We start from the raw sequence: 20,156 nt of genomic DNA on the forward strand, positions 1-20,156 counted from the left end.
GTGTGTGTTCAAAGTGACTATATGTATGTTCTCACAGAGGTTACCCAATTAGAGTTTCTGTCACGTCCGTGGGACGTAATAAAGTCCATCTCATCTTATCTTAGATTGTAAAGAAGCAACATGATGAGCTTTTGATTATATTCTACCTTCTATGTGATGAATGTGAAGGGCTTACAGAAGTGGTGATGACATGCAACTCGTTATGATCATATTGAAAAAAGAAAAAGAAAAGTATCCAGCGCTTTAATTCTCAGGCTTACCTCATTAGCTCACTATAATATATGGACACTGATGCAATTTCTTCAGAGACGGAGGCTTAATCAGTCCAACCAACACACAACGTCTATTACTTTTGTTTTTTTTATTACTTTTTCAAGTGTTTTCAAAGATCCCACACAATCAATTAATTTTTTGCACTTTCATGCACTCGTCAGCAGATATCCCAAGTGACCAAATCTCATTTCAGGGATGTGTAGTAGATTAAATGACCAGGTTAGGACAATACACTATTCAAAGTACCTCAACATCAAAGCACTACAAATATATACTACATATACTGGGCTCGATCCTAAAAATGCCAAATGTGTGTTTTAATCTTTTACCATGACACGCTTTAAAACCTACACATACTGTATATACTAGGGGTGGACCGATACACTCGGATCGTATCAAGTTCACGATTTGATTCCATACGCACTATTGAACCTCACAAGATTGATCTAATAATGATATTATTTTAAGGAACAAAAACTAAAAATTATTACTATAAATTCTTTTGAATTCTGTAGGACGGTTTTTGAGCTTGTATCGCATGATGGCCACCATTTTTATTACATAACATTTTCCGTAATTAAATAAAATCTGGTCACAAATCTAGTACATTTAAAGTGAAGACCCTGTTGGGACTGATATCTATCACTTACTCCTTGGATATTGTTGGTTTCTTACATATTTTGTATTTCATGTATACTTAGAAGTGAAAAATAGGGCACAGAACAAATCTGTGGCCCTCCGGAAATCAAACTGCTCCGCATTTGGCCCCTGAACTAAAATGAGTTTGACACCCTGTTTATATGGTCCACACACTACCTTTGCTGACCTGTGAGGGCAGCAACATGCCTCTACTGCAGTGGTTCCCAAACTTGTCACACTCCCGTACCCCTTCAGACATTTAACTTGAAGCCATGTACCTCCTACTCCTGCACACTTAGAAACATAATAATGTAATGTCACACACAACGTGGCCCTATAGCACAAATATGGCCCTATAGACCATCACATTTGGCTTGGAGGAGAAAGTAAAAAAAAAAAAAAAAACACATTTTTGTGCAGATTACCAAATAATTCAGTTGTAGTTAAATCAGCTTGGATATCTCAGATATCTGTTAAAAAAAAGTCCGTTTTCAGGCAATTATTTAACAATTTCCAAATTTGCAAATCCTGCAGGGACTGATATGTTACTTATTGCTTGGATGTTGTTGGTGCCTTACATACTTTATGTGTGATTTATACTTTGTGTAAAGTACAAACTTTGGTACAATAAACAATGTTTTTTCAATTTCTGTTTACGTACCCCCATGACAATTTGCCTACCCCCGTACCCCACCTTGGGAACCAAGGCTCTACTCCATCTAGTCTACGATAAAAAGAAAAACAACAGCGACAGAGGATAGAGAGAGTCAGCATGTCGGAATATGAAGGGAAAAACAATGCAGGCCACGCCAAAACCCATCAAAGCAGACACACTGATGAGACGCAATAAATCATCCCACCCCTAATAAATACCTTGTAATGGCAATTTTTATTTAAAACATGTCTTTTGGGAATATTTGTTTTGGGTTTGTTTTAACAGCCCAGACGGAGAACTTCTACTTTACTGAATAAATGCTAGTTTGGAGTAAAAACCGTATATTTAAAACCTGGCACGACAACGTAAGGCAGGCCAATCACAGGCTAGGATTGAATTCACACTGCCACGCACATGCACGCTCAGGTACACTTCTGCATGCTCTCTAACCACAGGCAGTTCCATGAGATTCCCTCCATTGCTCACACTGATTAAATGGTTGAGAATCCAAGAACTTGAACCAAATGCATCTCTTTTTACACACTTTCTTACATCCAGTACAGTACATACTTATTTTTAAATTTCATCAGTTTAAAGAGATAACACACATAACAGCACTCCAGCATGAACATACACACACACCACCATACAGGCTGTTCATCATTTAAAGTACAGGGCTGCTTGTAGATAGATAAAGCTGCAAATACCACCAAAGCAAAAGCATAACAGATCTAGTAATCCTACCTCTTCTCCTGTCAGGTAGTACGCTGACAGCAAACCGCCAACGTAACGGATGTTCACCTCGAAGAGCGACGCCTCACCGTTCTGTTGGGCCAAGAGAAGAAGATCAAAATGTAAAACATCAAATTCCGTCAAGGTCTTTCATTTGTATCAGCACAGTATGGTATTTATTAAAAAAAAGTATCATAAAAATACACACTTCAGGGATTATGAATGATTTTTCCTTTACCACTTAGGGTTTTATTTAATAAAGAGTAGAATAATTGCCCTCTTGGGCCTAAAATATTCTTGCAATGTAAATCAATATTTCACAAACAAAACCTTTCTAAGGAATAAATTCGTTGGAGCTCAATTTTTATTTTTCACGCTGACATGGAATCAATGTTTATTAAGCAGATCACAGAGGTGTATTGTGTTACCACGTCAGGTAAAACCAGGCTTTATTCAAACTGTTCTTTTATATTTGGTTGATATTGATATACTAACAAAAGTGGAGTCATTCAGAGTACACTGAGATAATATATACATTAAATCATTTGTATTTCCAAGGGTAAACAAATGTGAAACAAACATTTACATTATATTAGGAGGAAACTAAAGGCTGGGGGGGGGGGACGCACGCATGCACGCACACGCACACGCACAGGAGTGTGGATGAATATATAAGAAGTCGGTTAAAGTCTTTTAGAAAGCAGATCAACGTTGATTTTCAGATCTCCAACTGAATTTGTCAACAACAGTTCTACGATATAAATGTCTCAGATGTGATGGTATTCTGGTTGTTCAAAGGACACACTCAGCAGGAGTACAGATTTTATTTCAAAAAGAAAAAAAAAACACATTTCAATAATATTCTTCACTGTTTACGTCTGATGACACAACTTCCTGTGTGATGGCATGAGTGGCAGTGAGCAAGTGGCTAATCATCAGTAACACTGGTAGCTTTGTCTGAGTTTGTGTCTTATTATAACTATTGTACTTTATTATTCTGGAACAGAACACAGAGATATAAATTGTTCATAATTACATCGGGAGCTTTTGTTTTGAAAGGACAGAAAGTGGCTGTGTTCTTTTGCAGCACTTCACTGTGTATACATCCATTGTATTGTATGTACTGTATTATTTATATTCACTAATAATATAAATACAATTCCATTTATGGATTGTTTGTAGCAGTTTCTCAGCTGAATAATACATGTTACTAACAACATTGTTCCCCTAATGCCCAGATTGGTTTGGTTTACAAATGGATTTATAACAGTGATGGTATTTTAAACAATTTAAAGCCCTAGAAGTGCAGCTAAGTGTTGTTCAGGTGTTTTGTGCAGATATTGATTGAGGTATGTTTGACCATCACTCTGGAAGTCAAACTTATAGAGTTCCCTAAAAGCCAGCTCAACTCCTCCTCCTCCTGTTTGCTAGCGTGTTGTGACACAGATCCTCTCTCTCTCCAAAGACATCAACGACTAAAGTCAGGCTGCCCTCAAAACGCCAGACAACAAAGCCGTGTTATATCATGTTCCTCTGGGTTTTGTTTCCTCTTTTGTCGGAGTGGTTCTAAAACTGCTGGCTGCCATTGATTAATCCAGAGCTTTGGATTTGTTCTTAACTGGATGCTCTTGGTTGTTCTTTTTAAAGTCATTTGGGTGTTTCTGATGGAAGAGGATGTAAGGGATGCCATAAAACATGAGAAATGTTCACTTGACTTTTGGTTTGATTAAAGGACATGAAAATTAACAACATGAATATAATAAAACAAGAGGAACCAGAGAGTGAGCATCAAATATCCACTTTGCCAGACATTGTCAGTTATCTGAATCAATGATCCTGATCATGGTACCATCATCATTCACACTTTAAAAGGCTTGGAAGATATTTTGCTAACACTTTACTTCAAGTTTTATACATAAAGGCTGACATTACACTATCATTATTATGACATTACACCTGTCACTAACATGAATAAGTCTATCCCTACCTAACCCAACCTAACCCCACTAGATCCATCCACCTAACCCAAAAAATGCCAACATAGCTCCAAAGGTGTCATAATTTAGCAAAAAACACTTAATGACAGCCTGCATGATACCTTATTGATGTTAATGACAAATAATGACATGCAGCGTAATGTCAGCCTTATGTATCAAACTTCAATTAAAGTAATATTGATAAAGTAGGTCCAAATGTATGGGTATCGCCCATTTATTTTTGAAAAAAACGTGATGAAATGTGCAGTGCCTCGTACTGAGATCGATTATGAGCATGCGCACTTCTGGAAAATGAATTTTTGCTAGTTCCGCTGTGAGTTTTGCTCCGTCCGCCGTGCTAAGATTGAAAATTCAATTTCAAAGCTAATATTATTTGACGAGTGCTGAATGGCTCCTTTTCTTGAGGAAAAATGTACAACTGCTCAATATATGAGGCAGGAGAGGTTCTAACGCCACAAAGAATGGATAGACAGGTTCATCTTCTTCATGGTGAAGGGTAATTTATTTTCCAAAAAAAAAACATGATTATTATATACATTGCAATAAATAACAGTTAACCTAATGTAACTCAACAATAATAAGGTGTTGTATTCATATAAATCTGATCATGACAATCAGATTTTTTTTTTATCATTGGTCGATTTTTTCATCGATGGTCGACTGATGTGATGTTTTAAGCATTTTTTAAAATCAGTACAACAATATCTGTGCATGACTAATCCAGCACGGGTACATCTCAGTACGTAGCAGTCACGTACTGAGATTGGAAGAGAATCTCAGTACGGAGGTAAACTCAGACTGTGACACCAGATCCAACCCAGATTTATAGTAAGTCAGTGGAGTAATTGAGGAACCAACCCGAAATAACTGAGTTTCATAGCAAATTTCAAATTTCATAACACTATTACAAATTTTGGACATTTCAACAATGATAAGAGATAGGGAATTTCGATTTTTTGATCCAGAATCAATTTATTGATCCGGATCCCTTAAAAAAAATAATGGATTTTTATGTAATTGTGGCAGTGGTGGCCTAGTGGTCAAGAAAGCGAGTCTGTAACCGAAGGGTCACTGGTTCTAATCCATTGTGGGTCATCACTGTGGGACCATGAGCAAGTCTCTTAACCCTAACTGCTTCTAGGACTCTCTTGAAAAAAATCTTAATTTCAATGAGACTTTCCTGGTTAAAACTGCACTACCTGATTCTTGAACCGTGACAGAGGGGCGTGGCTGAATTTGAACAGTAAATCCCGTCCCCAACTCTCATAATCCCTCCCAGTCTCCTCTTCTCACGGAAGTGCACGAAATCGCGCACGAGAGCTGAACGTGCACTACCGGTAAAACATGTCGCCACGCAAAAGGATGCACACAAAATATAGGAAAATGGAACATTAGATTACCTGTCTAGAAGGAAAACAGCCACTTACACGTTTGCACCGTGCTCACGCTTCACTATATATCGCGGCAGCAAAAGTTCAGACAGCTTCTTTATTATAATGAAAACAATGTTGAGACTCATGCATCACACGTCTCAACATTGAAAGAGAAACTATTATTCTTCATACTAAAAAAAAGAAACACCTTTGGCAGCAGATGAGAAGTAGAATTCTATTAAGTTGCTTTAAAGACGAGGTCACTGCTGTGGAAAGGAAAGGAAAAATGTGCTGAGTTGATGGCGCCAGGTAGAGAAGTCCATGTACTTCACGTCAGTGATTTTTATAGATCTTTCATTAGCGAGCAGCGTCTGATCTGTCCTCGTGTGAAGTAATTTAATGACAGTACGTTGTGTCCTTTGATTTAACAAAAATAATAAAAATGCTTCTGCTAATGATTTCTCTACAACAATTAAGTCACTTTTCATTTGCAGCACAGTTTATTTACTTGAAAGTCAATTTAATATGGAAAACACAGAGGTGAAAGTAATGGATTACTGTATTTTAGTTGTTATCATGGGTACTTGAAGTTAAGTATATTTCTAATTCAGTAGATTTACTTGTACTTAAGTATGTTTTAAATTAAGTAAAGTAATGTATTACATTTCTACACCCAACAGATACGGAACAAATTAGTGTTTTTTTGTTTTAAAATGATTGATGGGCATTGTTGAGTTCTCAAAATGACAACAAAAACACACAAAACTTAAAAATATAGAACAACAAAAACTCAAAAATGACTCCTAAAACACAAAAATACAAAAAAAAAAATACACAATGAAAGAAAGATATCTATAATGGCAACAAAAATGACAAGAAATATACACAAAACGATAAAATGTAGAACAGCAAAACCACAAAAAAATTACAAAAACTTACGAAATAGGAGAAAAACATACAAATAACAACCAAAACACTCAAAATGACAGCAAAAATACATTAAACACCAAAAACACAAAACGACTTAAAACACAAAAGACAAAAAAATTAAATATATAAAAAATTGTACATTTTGACAAACATTTTATTTAATACAGACACCTTTGTGAAAAATAAATGAGATTTTGTCTCTTCCTTTTTAAATGTATACATGTTGATGTTTACTGTATGCAAGGGAACCGTGGTAAGATTTATTACCAAAAATAAACATTCGGGGTAAAAATAAGTTTTACTTTGACGACTATTTATTTGAACTATTTTTTACTTGTACTTGAGTATTTCATGCATGACTTACTTGAGTACAATTTCAATCAAGTAACAGTACTTCTACTTGAGTAGGATATATAAGTACTTTTTACACCTCTGAGAACATATTACATAATATTCAGCAGTAAAGTAGCTTTTTAATACTAACCATGAAACAGGAAATGAAAGAGGCTGTGTAAACATTTCAGTGAATAGGAAGACGTGTAAGTGTCTCCTTATGTCGCCATGACAGCTTCTTGTTACGAATGAAAGCACAAGGAAGATGGTATTTACTGACTTAAGGAGCCAATGAGAAGCAAATTGCTATCTGAAGTGTTGATGATAAGGTAACCGTAATTGGAGGCGGAACGGGGCCTATTTTCTCCGCTATCAGTGGAAGGACGTCCCTGGCATACGTTCAAAGCTCTCATTTGTATCCGTATAGATTTGCTCTTTGAAACATCTGAACAAATAATTGCATTTACTTATATGCAACCAAACAAAAACGAGTAACAAATGACTGTTGAATGTTGTTATTGACACTGAGCTAACGCATATTAAATCCTGCCAGCGTGTGTGAATATAGTGTGCTGGAACATATCCAACCCCAGTATAAGGGCAAATATGGGAACACCTTGGACTTGTCGCCAATCCATCACGAGGCTAATAGTGCTCGACAGCCATCCAGGGGCACGCACGCACGCACGCACACACGCACTCCAACACAAGGAGTGAGCTGTGCTTTACATTAGTGCTTCTCAACCAACGGGTGTCTGCGGACTATTTGGTCCCAGGCTACAAAGAAAGGATGATGTTTTTTTTTTAAATAAATCCAATTCATTTTAAAAGGGTTTTTTTTCCGTATTTAATTTTGGAGGGAAATCACTCCTTCACTTTACTGCACTTGATTATAACAAGTGTAGAAGAGAGAATGTTATATTACACTTAAAGTTTGGATGCTGTTACAATCAACGCCATATATACTAATAATATTGTAAAAAGATGCTCCCAAAAAGCTATCAAATTTATTCAAAATGCCAAGGAGGTCAAATTTTCACCAGCGTTTATTTATATATTTATTTATCTATGTATTTATTTATTTATTTATTTATTGATCAGATTAGAGAAACTTTAATAATCCCAAATGAGGAAACTAATTTGCCACAAAATCACACATACAGTATAGACCACAACATGACATTTACAGTACATATAAATAGAAATACTAAATGCCATTTACAATTTAAAGATTTAAAGCTTCCACAGAACAGATGTAGGATTAAAATAATGGACTTATAATCTTCTGAGCCTTTCAGTGGAACACCTAGGCATTACCAAACGCTCACTAAAAGAACTTCTGAGTTCATTAAAAGTGTTGTGAAGAGGATGACCTTTAAAGTTTAGCACTAATTTAGTTCCAAAACTCTTCATTTATTTGTCTGTTAGTAAGTTTATGCCCAAAGTACTAAACAGATTTGGACAAAAATTAACCAAAGATAGTCCTTACGCTTCCATTCAATTTTGGAGAGGATCCTGATCAATATACTGATTCTGGATCAGTTTCAAATTAAAGGGGACATATTATGACAAATCCACTGGTTTCTATCACATGTGAGCTAACTTGAGTGTCCACCGACACAAAATGTCAAATAAACCCATCCAGTTGTTTGTTTGCTGTGACAGAGAAAATTGTTCCGTTTCAAATGTTCTCAGTTTGTGACGTCACAAGCTGAATCGGCTGTGTTGTCTCCCACGGAAAAGAGGGGGGTGGGGGGTGGGGGGGAAACGGAGCGCTCTGAAAGAGCTGTCTTATACAGGGTCATAAACTTCCCCTTTTGCTTGATTCATGTTATGTTTTGACCAAACCCCAGCACAGATATGTCATTTAGGAAACTGTTTTAAAAGGTGAAAAATGGGTATATATATATATATATATATATATATATATATATATATATATATATATATATATATATATATATATATATGTATACTGTATGTATATACATATATATGTCCCCTATACCCACATATATCCACAAATCCACAATTGTTCATGTGAATCTTGTTGGGTTTTTTCTTTTATTATGAATTTTATATTTTGATAATCACATTGAGATGACTGTTGTAATTTGCATTACATTTCTTCCAAGCCTTTAAAGTGTGAATGATCATCGTACCATGATCAGGATCATTGATCCAGATCACTGCCAATATCTGGTTAAAAGGACACTTGGTGCTTGGCGGAGGTTTGGCTCTCTGAGTGCTTCTGTTTTCATTTTATTTTCTTTCTTTCTTATTTATTGGGCTATATTATAAACAGTCTTTCCATTGCACTCTATTCATTCATCTTAAATGAATATAACTGGTTTAATGATGATTATCAATCAGTTAGTTATGTGATCACTTCACTTGAAAACACCTGGAAACATTCATTAAGATGAATAAAAAAAAAAAAAAAGACCATCATTTTATTCTGAATTAACAACCAAAATCCAAAACGGCTAACAGAGTCCAATGTAGCCTGGAAAAATGCACATAATCCTATCAATTAAACCTGTTACATTCTCCTTAAACCAGGGGTGTCAAACTAGAGTTGGTTCAGGGGTCAAATATAGACCAGTTTGTTCTCAAGTTAGCCACAGATTTTATGCAGGAAAATGAGAAACTTCAACATTATTTTGCCCTAGTTTGCACTTCTGCATTGACATAAAATACAAAATATGTAAGAAACTGACAATATCCAAGCAATAAAAGATAGATATCAGACCCAACAGGATCTTAACTTTAAAATTACTAAATTTTGTGACCAATTTCTATTTAATTAAGGGAAATATTGTGCATTAATTTGTGGTAAAATGAAGGTTTTGTCAGAATTTTGAGTTTTTTCCAACAGTTTTACACTAAAAATGCCTTCAATCGTGCAATATTAGCACTGGGAGAACTGTGAGTCCCTGTAAATATTGTTGAGTTACATTTTCAGAATGAGTCATGTTTTCTCTGTCATTTTTGCTTTCTCTTGCGGGCCGAATTGGATACTCCAAGGGACTGGATTTGGTCCCCGGGCCATAAGTTTGCCACATTTGCCTTAAACAAATAAGGCCATTTCAAATTAAAAGTGTGCTTTATCTTATTCATGGATTAAATGACATTGACAAGTGTTAGAAAAACTTCCTGATCCAAGACAGCCAGAAAAAAGTCTGGCAAATTCCGCCTCCTTAATCACATAAAACCGCCTTTATTCACAGCCTGTCAGAAATCTGGATAGGAGAAACACACGCCCAACTGACCTTGTCTTTAACCTAAAAACAAAAAGTCTCTGAGAATATTAGACGGATGCATTATTTTGCAGTTGCATCAAACCGATCCGCTGTAAATCGGAACGGTTGCATCAGTGAGGTCAGCACATTTTCCAACACAAAGCAGCGGCGCCTTCGGGAGAGCGGCTCAGCCGAGCCTATTCAGTAATGGCATTACGATGGCAGTGATTGCTGTGGAGTGTGTATTTATCACCAGTGATGGTGTCAGAGGGAGCACTGGGAGAGGAAGAGAAACCTCTGACCACTTCAGACATTTTCCCTCATCATCACACAGACTAAATGTGATCCCTTACCCAGCAGGAGCTTTTACACATGTACTGTACTTTGTTCTACGACTATCCTCCAGGGAATTACTACAGTATGTACATCAAAGTGATGTCTTATTTTACTGAGACATAACTAATATATCGTCTTTGTACAAATGGGATTTGATCAAACTCCAGAGGAGTTCTAAAGGATTCCCAGAGGCACAATCCCATATAAACAGAACTAAAAACATCAAAGTCAATCAGATAAATCAAAGTAAGATGGAAATTGCTGAATTGGATTGAGTCAAACTTTAATTTAATACAACATTTCCTTTGAGTAGCATAAGTAGAGCTAAAAAAAAATATGTATACACAGCAACATTGGAATAGTTTAGGGACCACATTTCTAAATAGGAAACTAATTTAGTTTCCATTTCCATCTGAGCACATATCTCAACACATTTGGAAACTTAGTCTTTAATTGGTTTTTTGTGAGTTACAAAATGTATCATTATGTCCCAAAACCTAAATTAATTACCTCGTTTTTCTCTTGTCGAAGTTCATTTTTGGACTAAAACAACACAAACAAAAAAAGTAATTGCATTTTGGACAACATTTCCAGCTCTTTGTTCCAGCTTCTCATTTTCTAAATGCATGTGCTAGTTGTAGATAAGAGTACATTTTCTCCTTCCTTTGGAGGTTTCAACCAAATGTGCCAAAAATTATTTCAAAATGTATTTAAATTGAGTGACAATTGTGTTTCTAGAATTTTGCTTTCAAACACCTCAGGTTTTTCTCCTTTTATCACCTTTAGTTTGTTTTTTTTTCTCTCCCTGGTTTAGACAGAGTTTGAGATTCTTGCCGGGGGGGGGGTAGCAAAAAAAAAAAAGGAGAATAATTAAAACTACAGAACATCTATAGATTCGCGCAAACCACAATGTGTGTAATAAAAACAATTAGTAACATAATTGATAAAGTAGACTACAAAAAATTGCGTCAATGCATCGTTTAATGTTGTAAATTCATTATAAAATCAGGCTGGCGGCTGCTTTCTGCTTCATTTTTGTTGCAGTACCATAATATAAACTGCTACAGTAACAAAGAATGAGAGAGAAAAGTGTTATTTATGAAGTTCTACATGATATATGATACAACACTCATATGCTTTATTAAGGGAGACACGCTTCACCATGGAAGGATAGACTTGGTATATTATGTAAATTACATTAGGAATTTTGAAAATGAAAACTTTTGACCACTAGGTGGGGCACTGCCCTCCCCCCAAATTAGAGTGAGCAAAAATTGACAGAAAAAGTGGTAAAAAGTGTTCCAAGTGTGAATATTGGCTTAAAAATAGGAACAATTAGTTTAAAGGAGACATATCATGGTTTTAAATCCTTCCTTTTTACATATAAATCATACAGTTATGGTCTATATAAAGCGGAACTGCAATGCTTGGGTCTGAATTCCTCATTATTATAGCTCCACCCCTTTTCTACCACTTTTCTGATGTGCTTCTGAGAGCAACTCGTTTTGGTGCGGTCTCTTTAAATGCAAATGAGACATTTCATACCCCGCCCCCTCTCCAGGTTGCAGAGGTGACACTCGGTTCAACTCCACCCTGTTCGGCCATTTTTGTAGTTTGATAGAAGAGATAATAATAATAATAATAATAATAATAATAATAATAATAATGCATCAGTTTTATATAGCGCTTTATCATAGACACTCAAAGTCGCTTTACAGAATTAAGGCATTATTCTTTCACTCCACACTTAGTGGTGGTAAACTACTATTGTAGCCACAGCTGCCCTGGGGCAGACTGACGGAAGCGAGGCTGCCATAGTGCGCCATCGGCCCCTCCGACCACCACCAACACTCACTCACACACTACATTCATACGATGGTCTAGCGGCGCAGAAAATGTTTATTCACACATTATTTACAAAATGTCAACAACGGAAGACTTGTCGATCCAGCCTTACATGTTCCAGAGTCGGACCCAGCGGAGCGAGATGAAAATGAAGATGATGAACCTGCAGAACCCTAACAAGTGAGCAAACACAAGCACTGAGCTAACGCTAGCGCCAAGCTAACGTCACGATGTGCATTCTAATAGCCTTTTCGGAGACAAAAACGGCAAAATGAAAAGACTAATGAAAACTTTAGACTTAAATTAAATCACGTAGGCCATATAATCAAGGATCTAAAACGAGCACACAGCGCTAACATATGAAGACGGTGCAACTGCTAATGCTAACAAAACAATGACAGGGACGTCTTATCACACTTTTTAGCGTTATTTACAGCTTACCGAAGTGCTCTGTTCGTCGTCTCCAAAGATAGAAGGAATTGAACCCTCAATCAGATAAAGTCTTTCGGCAAATCCTACTTGATACTGGCAAAGCAGTCATCCTTGAAGTGCTTCGCGCACACAAAAATGACCTTACCCACAGATGTGGGTACATTTCCATAAAAAATAAAACTCAACCAGGCACTTTGAAAAGGTTCTGATGCTGGGAGACGGTGTAATGAAGCGTGTGGGTTACTACAATATGACCAAAACAGAATATAAAGATATCAACGGAGCACCTGAAGAGACTAATTTCAGCTTTTCTGTACTTCTAAACACTAAATATACATCAAAATGCATTTAAGGGCTAAAAAAGTGGATTTTGCATGATGTGTCCCCTTTAAACTGGCAAAAAGGGCATAACCAATCGTGAATGTGGTTAGATTGGATAAAAAGAAGCTTGAAATATGGTGAAAAAAAATTAAAAGTGACAATAACTCACAACCCCAAATGGGGACCTGACCCCAAGGTTGAGAACCCCTGGCCTAAGCAGATCAGTCTAAATGCTCATTAAGATACAATAGCACATGATACACTGAGCATAACTGAATGCACCAAGTGAAAAAAAAAAAGTATCCGATATGGGAAACATATCGTTTGACTTTCAGCCTCTATTTTGTTTTTTTCCGTCAGTGTTCTGTGCTGAAGTTACAGACCTCATTAGAAGACAAAACAAGTAACTCAGAGAAGACACAGAGACTTTGTCTGCACCTTTGTCACAGAGAATGAACTGCTTTATTTTAGGCTAAAAATGTCTGAACCTGCTGCAGTGAAAGGTGAAAGAAGGGTATGTTTGTGGCAGGATGACTCAACAGGAAAAACAAACAACCTGCTTCATTTGCACTAAAACTCGCACTTAAAATGCAAAGTGACACTCAAAATATACTTCACCTTTCATCCACTTACTCTTCTATTTTTTCCATGATTTCAGAACCTCTCTCTTGCTATATTTTCAGCTGTGACCATGTAGCAGCAGATTCGTAGAGACCTTGATCACATCTGATGAAACTACAAACCCCCAGGGCTGTTTGCCTGTCGCTGCCTCTGCAACTTTGACAACAAACCCTGTGTTTATCTGAGCAACAACACCTCAACTGTCAGCACAAAATTCCACAACACTTTGGGTTTGTTTACCTGCAGATTCAAGATGTGAAGTGGAAAATTAGAAAACTCAGACCTGCTTCAGACGAGGGAGGTTTGAGACCCAACCACTCCCATATCTATAATTCCATCATCTCTTCACTCCTAGATGACTCAACAGCAATCTACCAAAGTCCACTGACACCAGGGACCATTTAGCAGTAGATAGTACTGATATATCCTACACAGGCAGAAGTACTGTTAGTTGATTGAAAATGTACTCAAGTACAAATACAAGTAAGTCATACATAAAATATTCAAGTACAAGTACAAGTAAGTGCTCAATTAAATAGTACTCAAAGTAAAAATACTAGTTACTTTCACCCCCCACGTTTATTTTTGGTAATAAATCTAACCACGGTTCCCTTGCATACAGTAAACATCTCATGTATAAACTTAAAAAAGGAAGAGAACAAATCTTGCACAATTGGAACTTAATGTATTTTCCACAAAGGCATCTGTAAAAAAATAAAAGATTTGTCACAGTGTACTTTTTTTTTTTAGAATAAAATAACACCAATCAATTTAATTTAAAAATAATAAAAACAATTCTCAGGCTCTAAGTATAGCTAAATGTGTGAACTCTAAAACTGTGCCATGTGGGTAACGTGGTTGGGCTTTGATCAGAATTGGCACGATTAAGAACATGTGGATTATGTTTAATCTCGACCATGAAACGCTAATAAAACAAAAATAATCACACACAAAAAAAATACTCATTTACTCAGTAGTGGTTGGGTGTAGAAATGTAATGAATTACTTCAATTCTTTTAAAACGCACTTAAGTACAAGTAAAATGACTGATTTAGGAATATACTCAAAAAAGTACAGTAACATGAGTACACTATTTTCAATGTCAATTACTTTCACCTCTGCCATTTAGTATGCTAGTGCTAATGAGCCTCACAGTACGTTAATCAAGGCTAATCAACGTCCCAGTGTAAATTCCCACCTAGTGAGTTTCAGAAATAAGGAAGTGTCTGGGATACGAGGTGAAAAGTCCTCAAGCTAACCTTCAAGTCCATTTGCCTTAGCTAAGCTGCCTGAAATAATGTTTGTGTTACATACGTTATTTTACGGTTGTATATGTTGTAGGGGTGTGTATTGCCTGGTATCTGGCGATACGATTCGTATCCCGAGACATAGGTCACGATACGATACAATATATCCCGATATTAAAGTATAAAGTGATTATTGCAATTTTTTTTTTTTTATATATGACTTAAACAACTAATCTGTAATTGTGTACACCTTCATGAGGACATTATGAATGAAATATATTTTATTGGCATATTTTACGCTCAAAACATTGGCTTTAACATGCCATGTGCCAACAACTTAAAATAAAACAATAAGATACAATTTGCGTGTGGCTTTTACACCAACTTTGAATTTAGTGCAACATAGTATTAGTGCAACTTACTGTAACTGAGGTAAATGCCGAGAACAACAAATAAATGTAGAAATGTAGTACTTTCTTTTTAGATTTTATTGAAAAAACAGAAGCTGGTCAACATGCCCAGGTTTCAGCGCACTTCTTTGTGCAGTTACAATTTCCTGGTTAAATAAAGGTTAAAATAATAATAATAATAATAATAATTGTGTTTCAATAAAAAAAAAATCTATATGGATGCATTTAGAATTGATCCGTGATCCGAGAATCGTGCAACGTAATATCGTGATACATCGCCGAATTGTTTTTTTTAACACCCCTATTATGTTGTAATTGTTGTACAAGGCTGCATTAATCTCACTGAAATATTGCAGGTGTTGTGCTTCACAAACACAATGCAAGGCATCAACGTTTGCAGCTGGTTTCTGTTGATCAACAAAGTGGAGGAAAAGCTAATTAGCTTTTTATGCAATAGGCACTATGCTAATGTTTGCTTACCAGGCAGACTGTCGTGTGGTGATTTACAGCTAAAAAAAAAAAAAGACACACTGATGACAATGTGACATGCCAATGTGACTATTTATCTCTATACTGTCCAAAAATGATATCAAACACATTATTTGAAGCTTAAACCTTTGTTATGCTAGCATAGCTTCCTCCCTCCTAGCTGCTTCCCTCAGTGAAACAACATCGTTGTTGTTCTTTTACACCCATCATTTCAGGGTTATAACCAGCCCTCCTATTTTTGTGTGACTGTAGAGTAATTAAGTTCTTGATCAGTGGCCAAGCAGAGAAGCAGTCGACAACATTAGCGTTAATAGCCGCTAACCTATAAAGCATGCTAAACAGCCTTCTGTAGAGGAGAGGAGGAGGAGGCACTTAAGGCCAATCAGAAAAGGACAGCTGCATTTCAGAAGTTATAATTAACCTTAAAACCAAATAAGAGACATTTAAAAATTATATTTGGACAATTATTTATTTATTTTAGCACTTTAGACAATGATGTGAAAAAAAACCCACAATAATTTGGCATTTAAGACCAAGACCAAAAATTATTTTACCTGAACAAAAATCATTGATAAGATTTGGGTTTAAGTTGGGTTGGGTTGATTTTTTTTAATCTTAGTAAATTCTCAGTAGTTTTGTTCTCTCAACTCACATGAATTATATATATATATATATATATATATATATATATATAAAAAAAAAAAAAACCAGAGGTTAAATATAGCAGATTAGTTGATGATTTACTGTTCTACTTTATGTATTAAATGGTATAGGCAAGGCAAATGTATTTATATAGCGCATTTCATACACAAGGCAACTCAATGTGCTTTACGTGATCAAAAAGTGCAGAAGAAAACATTCAACTGCTTAAAATCAATAATAACATTAAAACAAGCAACAACAACAAAAAAAAATGGTCCTTTATCTTGTTAAACCTTCACCTATAGAAATAAATATTATCATGACAACACAAGCACACACTATCATAATCCTGTCTTAAAGTCATCAAATTATTTAATCTAAATAAACCAATCTGACATTATACAACACCCTATGACGCTGTTTACATTGTGACAGAAGCTTGTTTTTCTACTCTTTAAAATACCCTAAATCAGCAATGCATGGTTCACATTGTAACGTTAGGCACTTATGCACTGGGGTAGTGGAAACAAGAAAAAATGAGATGTACACGACTATAATTATGGTACTTGGAGGTATATCTGTGATCCACTGTTCATTTTGGATACGTTCCTCATGAAATGTGGACAAAAAAAAAGTAATTACATTATGATGAATCACTGATGATGAGATGTGTGTTCATGTGTTAGAGATTAACAGGGAGCCAGTGATTCAGTATAAACTCCTGCAGGAGCTAACAGAACTTTGTATAAATAATGGACAATAAAAAGCTAGAAAACCTGCAACTTGTCTATGTGTCGTGTCAACAATAGATAACGTCTACTTTAGAACTGCTTACGAGATCCGTTTTCCACCACTTTGGTCAGAAATATGGAAGCTACTCAGCATTTTCAGCTGTCACGGTCGAGTATTCCTCTACAACCAGCTAGTTGTTGGTTTCACATTTAGCATCTGACATCTACTCTTGCTTTGAAGGAACAATCGGCCACTTTTGGACCCAGGCTGTACAACAAAGTGCAACAAGGTCAGCCTTTCACTTACAATGAACTGTCAACCCTCGTTCTTCACAAAATTATTTTAACTGCTGCACTCTCCAGCACTTAAAATCATCAATATTACATATATCTCTAGTGTCTCTCATTGTAGAATTCAGGTGGTTTTCACATTCGACCCCAATGCCACAATGAGGCACATTGCTGAGATGTCAGATGGACTTATTAGACAGGTCTGACTAATAATGCTGTCAATCAACTCATAGCAATGACAAAGGGGTGTGTTTATGAGGTAGGTGGGTGTAGGTCAAAGATGGGCAAGGTTTATCACAGCGGTGCCATGAAAATGTGACTGTCAGATCCAAGGGCAGCATTTAGAACAATGACCAATCTGAACGTTAATACAAGAAGAAAAAAACAAACTGTTTTTGTGGTTGTTTTGTATATTTCATTGTTATTTTTGTCATTTTCTGTATTTTTGTCATCTCGTGTTTTTGCACTCTTTTTGTGTATTTTTGTTGTCATTTTATATTTCTCTGTTATTTGTTTGTGTTTTTGTTCTTGTGTTATTTTTCTGTATTTTTGTGGTCATCCTCTGAGCTTTTGGTGTAAATATTGGGTATTTTTCTGTCATTTTGTGTGTTTTTTTTCCAAGTCATTTTGCGTGTTTACTTCTGAGGGCCTCACAAAATTAGACAGAGGGCCGCATGTGGCCTCTGAGCCAGCAGTTGCCCATGTCTGGTATAGGTGATATGTAATTACAGAACTCTCTCCTGGTCGGTTCTGGTCAGACAGCCCTAAGCATGCCAGACACCATCGTAGCACTCACCAAGGTCTCTGCCTGTTTTGACTATTGCTTTCAGCAACATACATAGCACTGAACAGCAGCAGATTCACTGAGGCACACACACTGATGGTGGGTTAACCTCCGGTCTGTTCTACCCCAAAAAAACCCTTTGACATAGTAAACCCTGTGTCCGCATCTGACCAACAACCCTAAAGCTTGAATGCATCTTCAGAAATTGCCAACCTCCAGCAACTTCTCAGAACAGCATGAAAAGCTCGGTTAGATGGAATTCTGAGGGAGTCCTAACCTTGGTCTACGACTAAACAATATATTTACCTCAATTTTTAGTAGTGCATAACATGTTAGTAACATGTTAGGATATTAAGGCCACAATATTGTTTATTTAAATAATGCAGTTTATTGTCAACGGGTGTAAAAGCTGTTGGATGAGCATGTACAGTGTCTGAAATAGGCTTAAAAATGACTCAGCTTTTTGGAAATAGATTCATCAATGTTTCCAAGTACCCCCTACAATGTGTTCAAGTACCCCTAGGGGTACACGTACCCCTGGTTGGGAACCACTGCCTTAGAGGAGAAAATGCCAAATGTAAAATGCCTGTGTGGCATTTTGTATCAGCAAATTTAACCTAGAATTATCTTTCTAGTAAGACTACATTTGAATTGAAATTATCGAGATTTATATTGTATATCGCTATTTTCAGAAAAAATATCGAGATATGAGGTCCATATTTCCCAGCCCTACACTGTTTTAGTAAAATGATGGCCTTTTAGTTTCCAACTGTGCACTATCATATTTATTTCAACTGCTGACAAAGACTATTTGCCCTCAACTGCAATATGTCAAGAGCTTTTCTCGTGAAACTTTCTAGAAGTCTTTCACCCCCGTGACACATCTTTAAAGTCAGAGGTAGCGTCAGTTGAATACATATCACTACATTAAACCAATAGATGGTGAATAAATGGTCCAACCACAGATGAAACAATATAGTCGAAGGCTAATGGCTCGAAACTCATCAGCTGTAATTTGCATTTTATTTCTTCAATAACACATCAATCAGGGTCTGGCCTCGGCACATCTTCAAGCACAGCACTTTCAGGCAAATTGAGAATGTGCTGATATCATAAACATCACCGCTAAACGTATTAACTTGTAAATTAACAGCCTGGTGAATAATTAATACGATTCTGCAAGGGTGATAAATTATAACTGAATTACATCCCAACCCATAACCTCCTCATCACACGACCACCTCATCCTCACTATCCCAACCTTTGAGCAAAGACTGTGATATAGTATTTTGTCTCTCTGTCTCTATTTTCAGATATATTCTCCACATTTTTTTTCTCTTCGCACACACACACACACACACACACACACACACACACACACACACACACACACACACACACACACACACACACACACACACACACACACACACACACACACACACACACACACACACACACACACACACACACACACGTGCACAATCCTGTACAGTAGAGGTCTTCTCTTTCTCGGGGGAGGCAGCAGCTCCCCATTCAGTCTTCTATGATAATGCGTGAGTGTCATGAGACTTTACTTCACTCCGACTGCTATTATTCACTCCTCTGACAGTGGAACTGTCTGCCTCTGTTTCTCATCATGTATTTGGCCTCGGCTGCATTCACTATGTTCATATTTCTACAATTTAAGCCTTCACTTTGGCTTTAATCATAAACAATAGTTTTATAATATAGTTCTATTCTCATGCTATGAGAAAAAGCTAGTTAACCAGTGCTATAGAGCGTCATTAGCTGTGTTTCCATAACTGATTTTTGCAAAACAAAAGCGAGATT

At 36.4% G+C, this 20,156-nt stretch overlaps 1 protein-coding gene across 1 annotated transcript in view; it reads right to left on the reverse strand.

Annotated features, from left to right (window-relative positions):
* The window catches only part of LOC114478330 (mannosyl-oligosaccharide 1,2-alpha-mannosidase IA), a 310,653-nt gene that overhangs the window by 78,926 nt on the left and 211,571 nt on the right, over positions 1 to 20,156 (reverse strand). Inside the window, exon 4 of the mRNA XM_028471329.1 lies at positions 2,312 to 2,392. Within this exon, the coding sequence (XP_028327130.1) occupies positions 2,312 to 2,392 (81 nt within the window). The remainder of the gene's footprint in view (positions 1 to 2,311; positions 2,393 to 20,156) is intronic.

This window comes from Gouania willdenowi, chromosome 16 (genome assembly GCF_900634775.1).
Source record: "Gouania willdenowi chromosome 16, fGouWil2.1, whole genome shotgun sequence".
NCBI lineage: Eukaryota > Metazoa > Chordata > Actinopteri > Blenniiformes > Gobiesocidae > Gouania > Gouania willdenowi.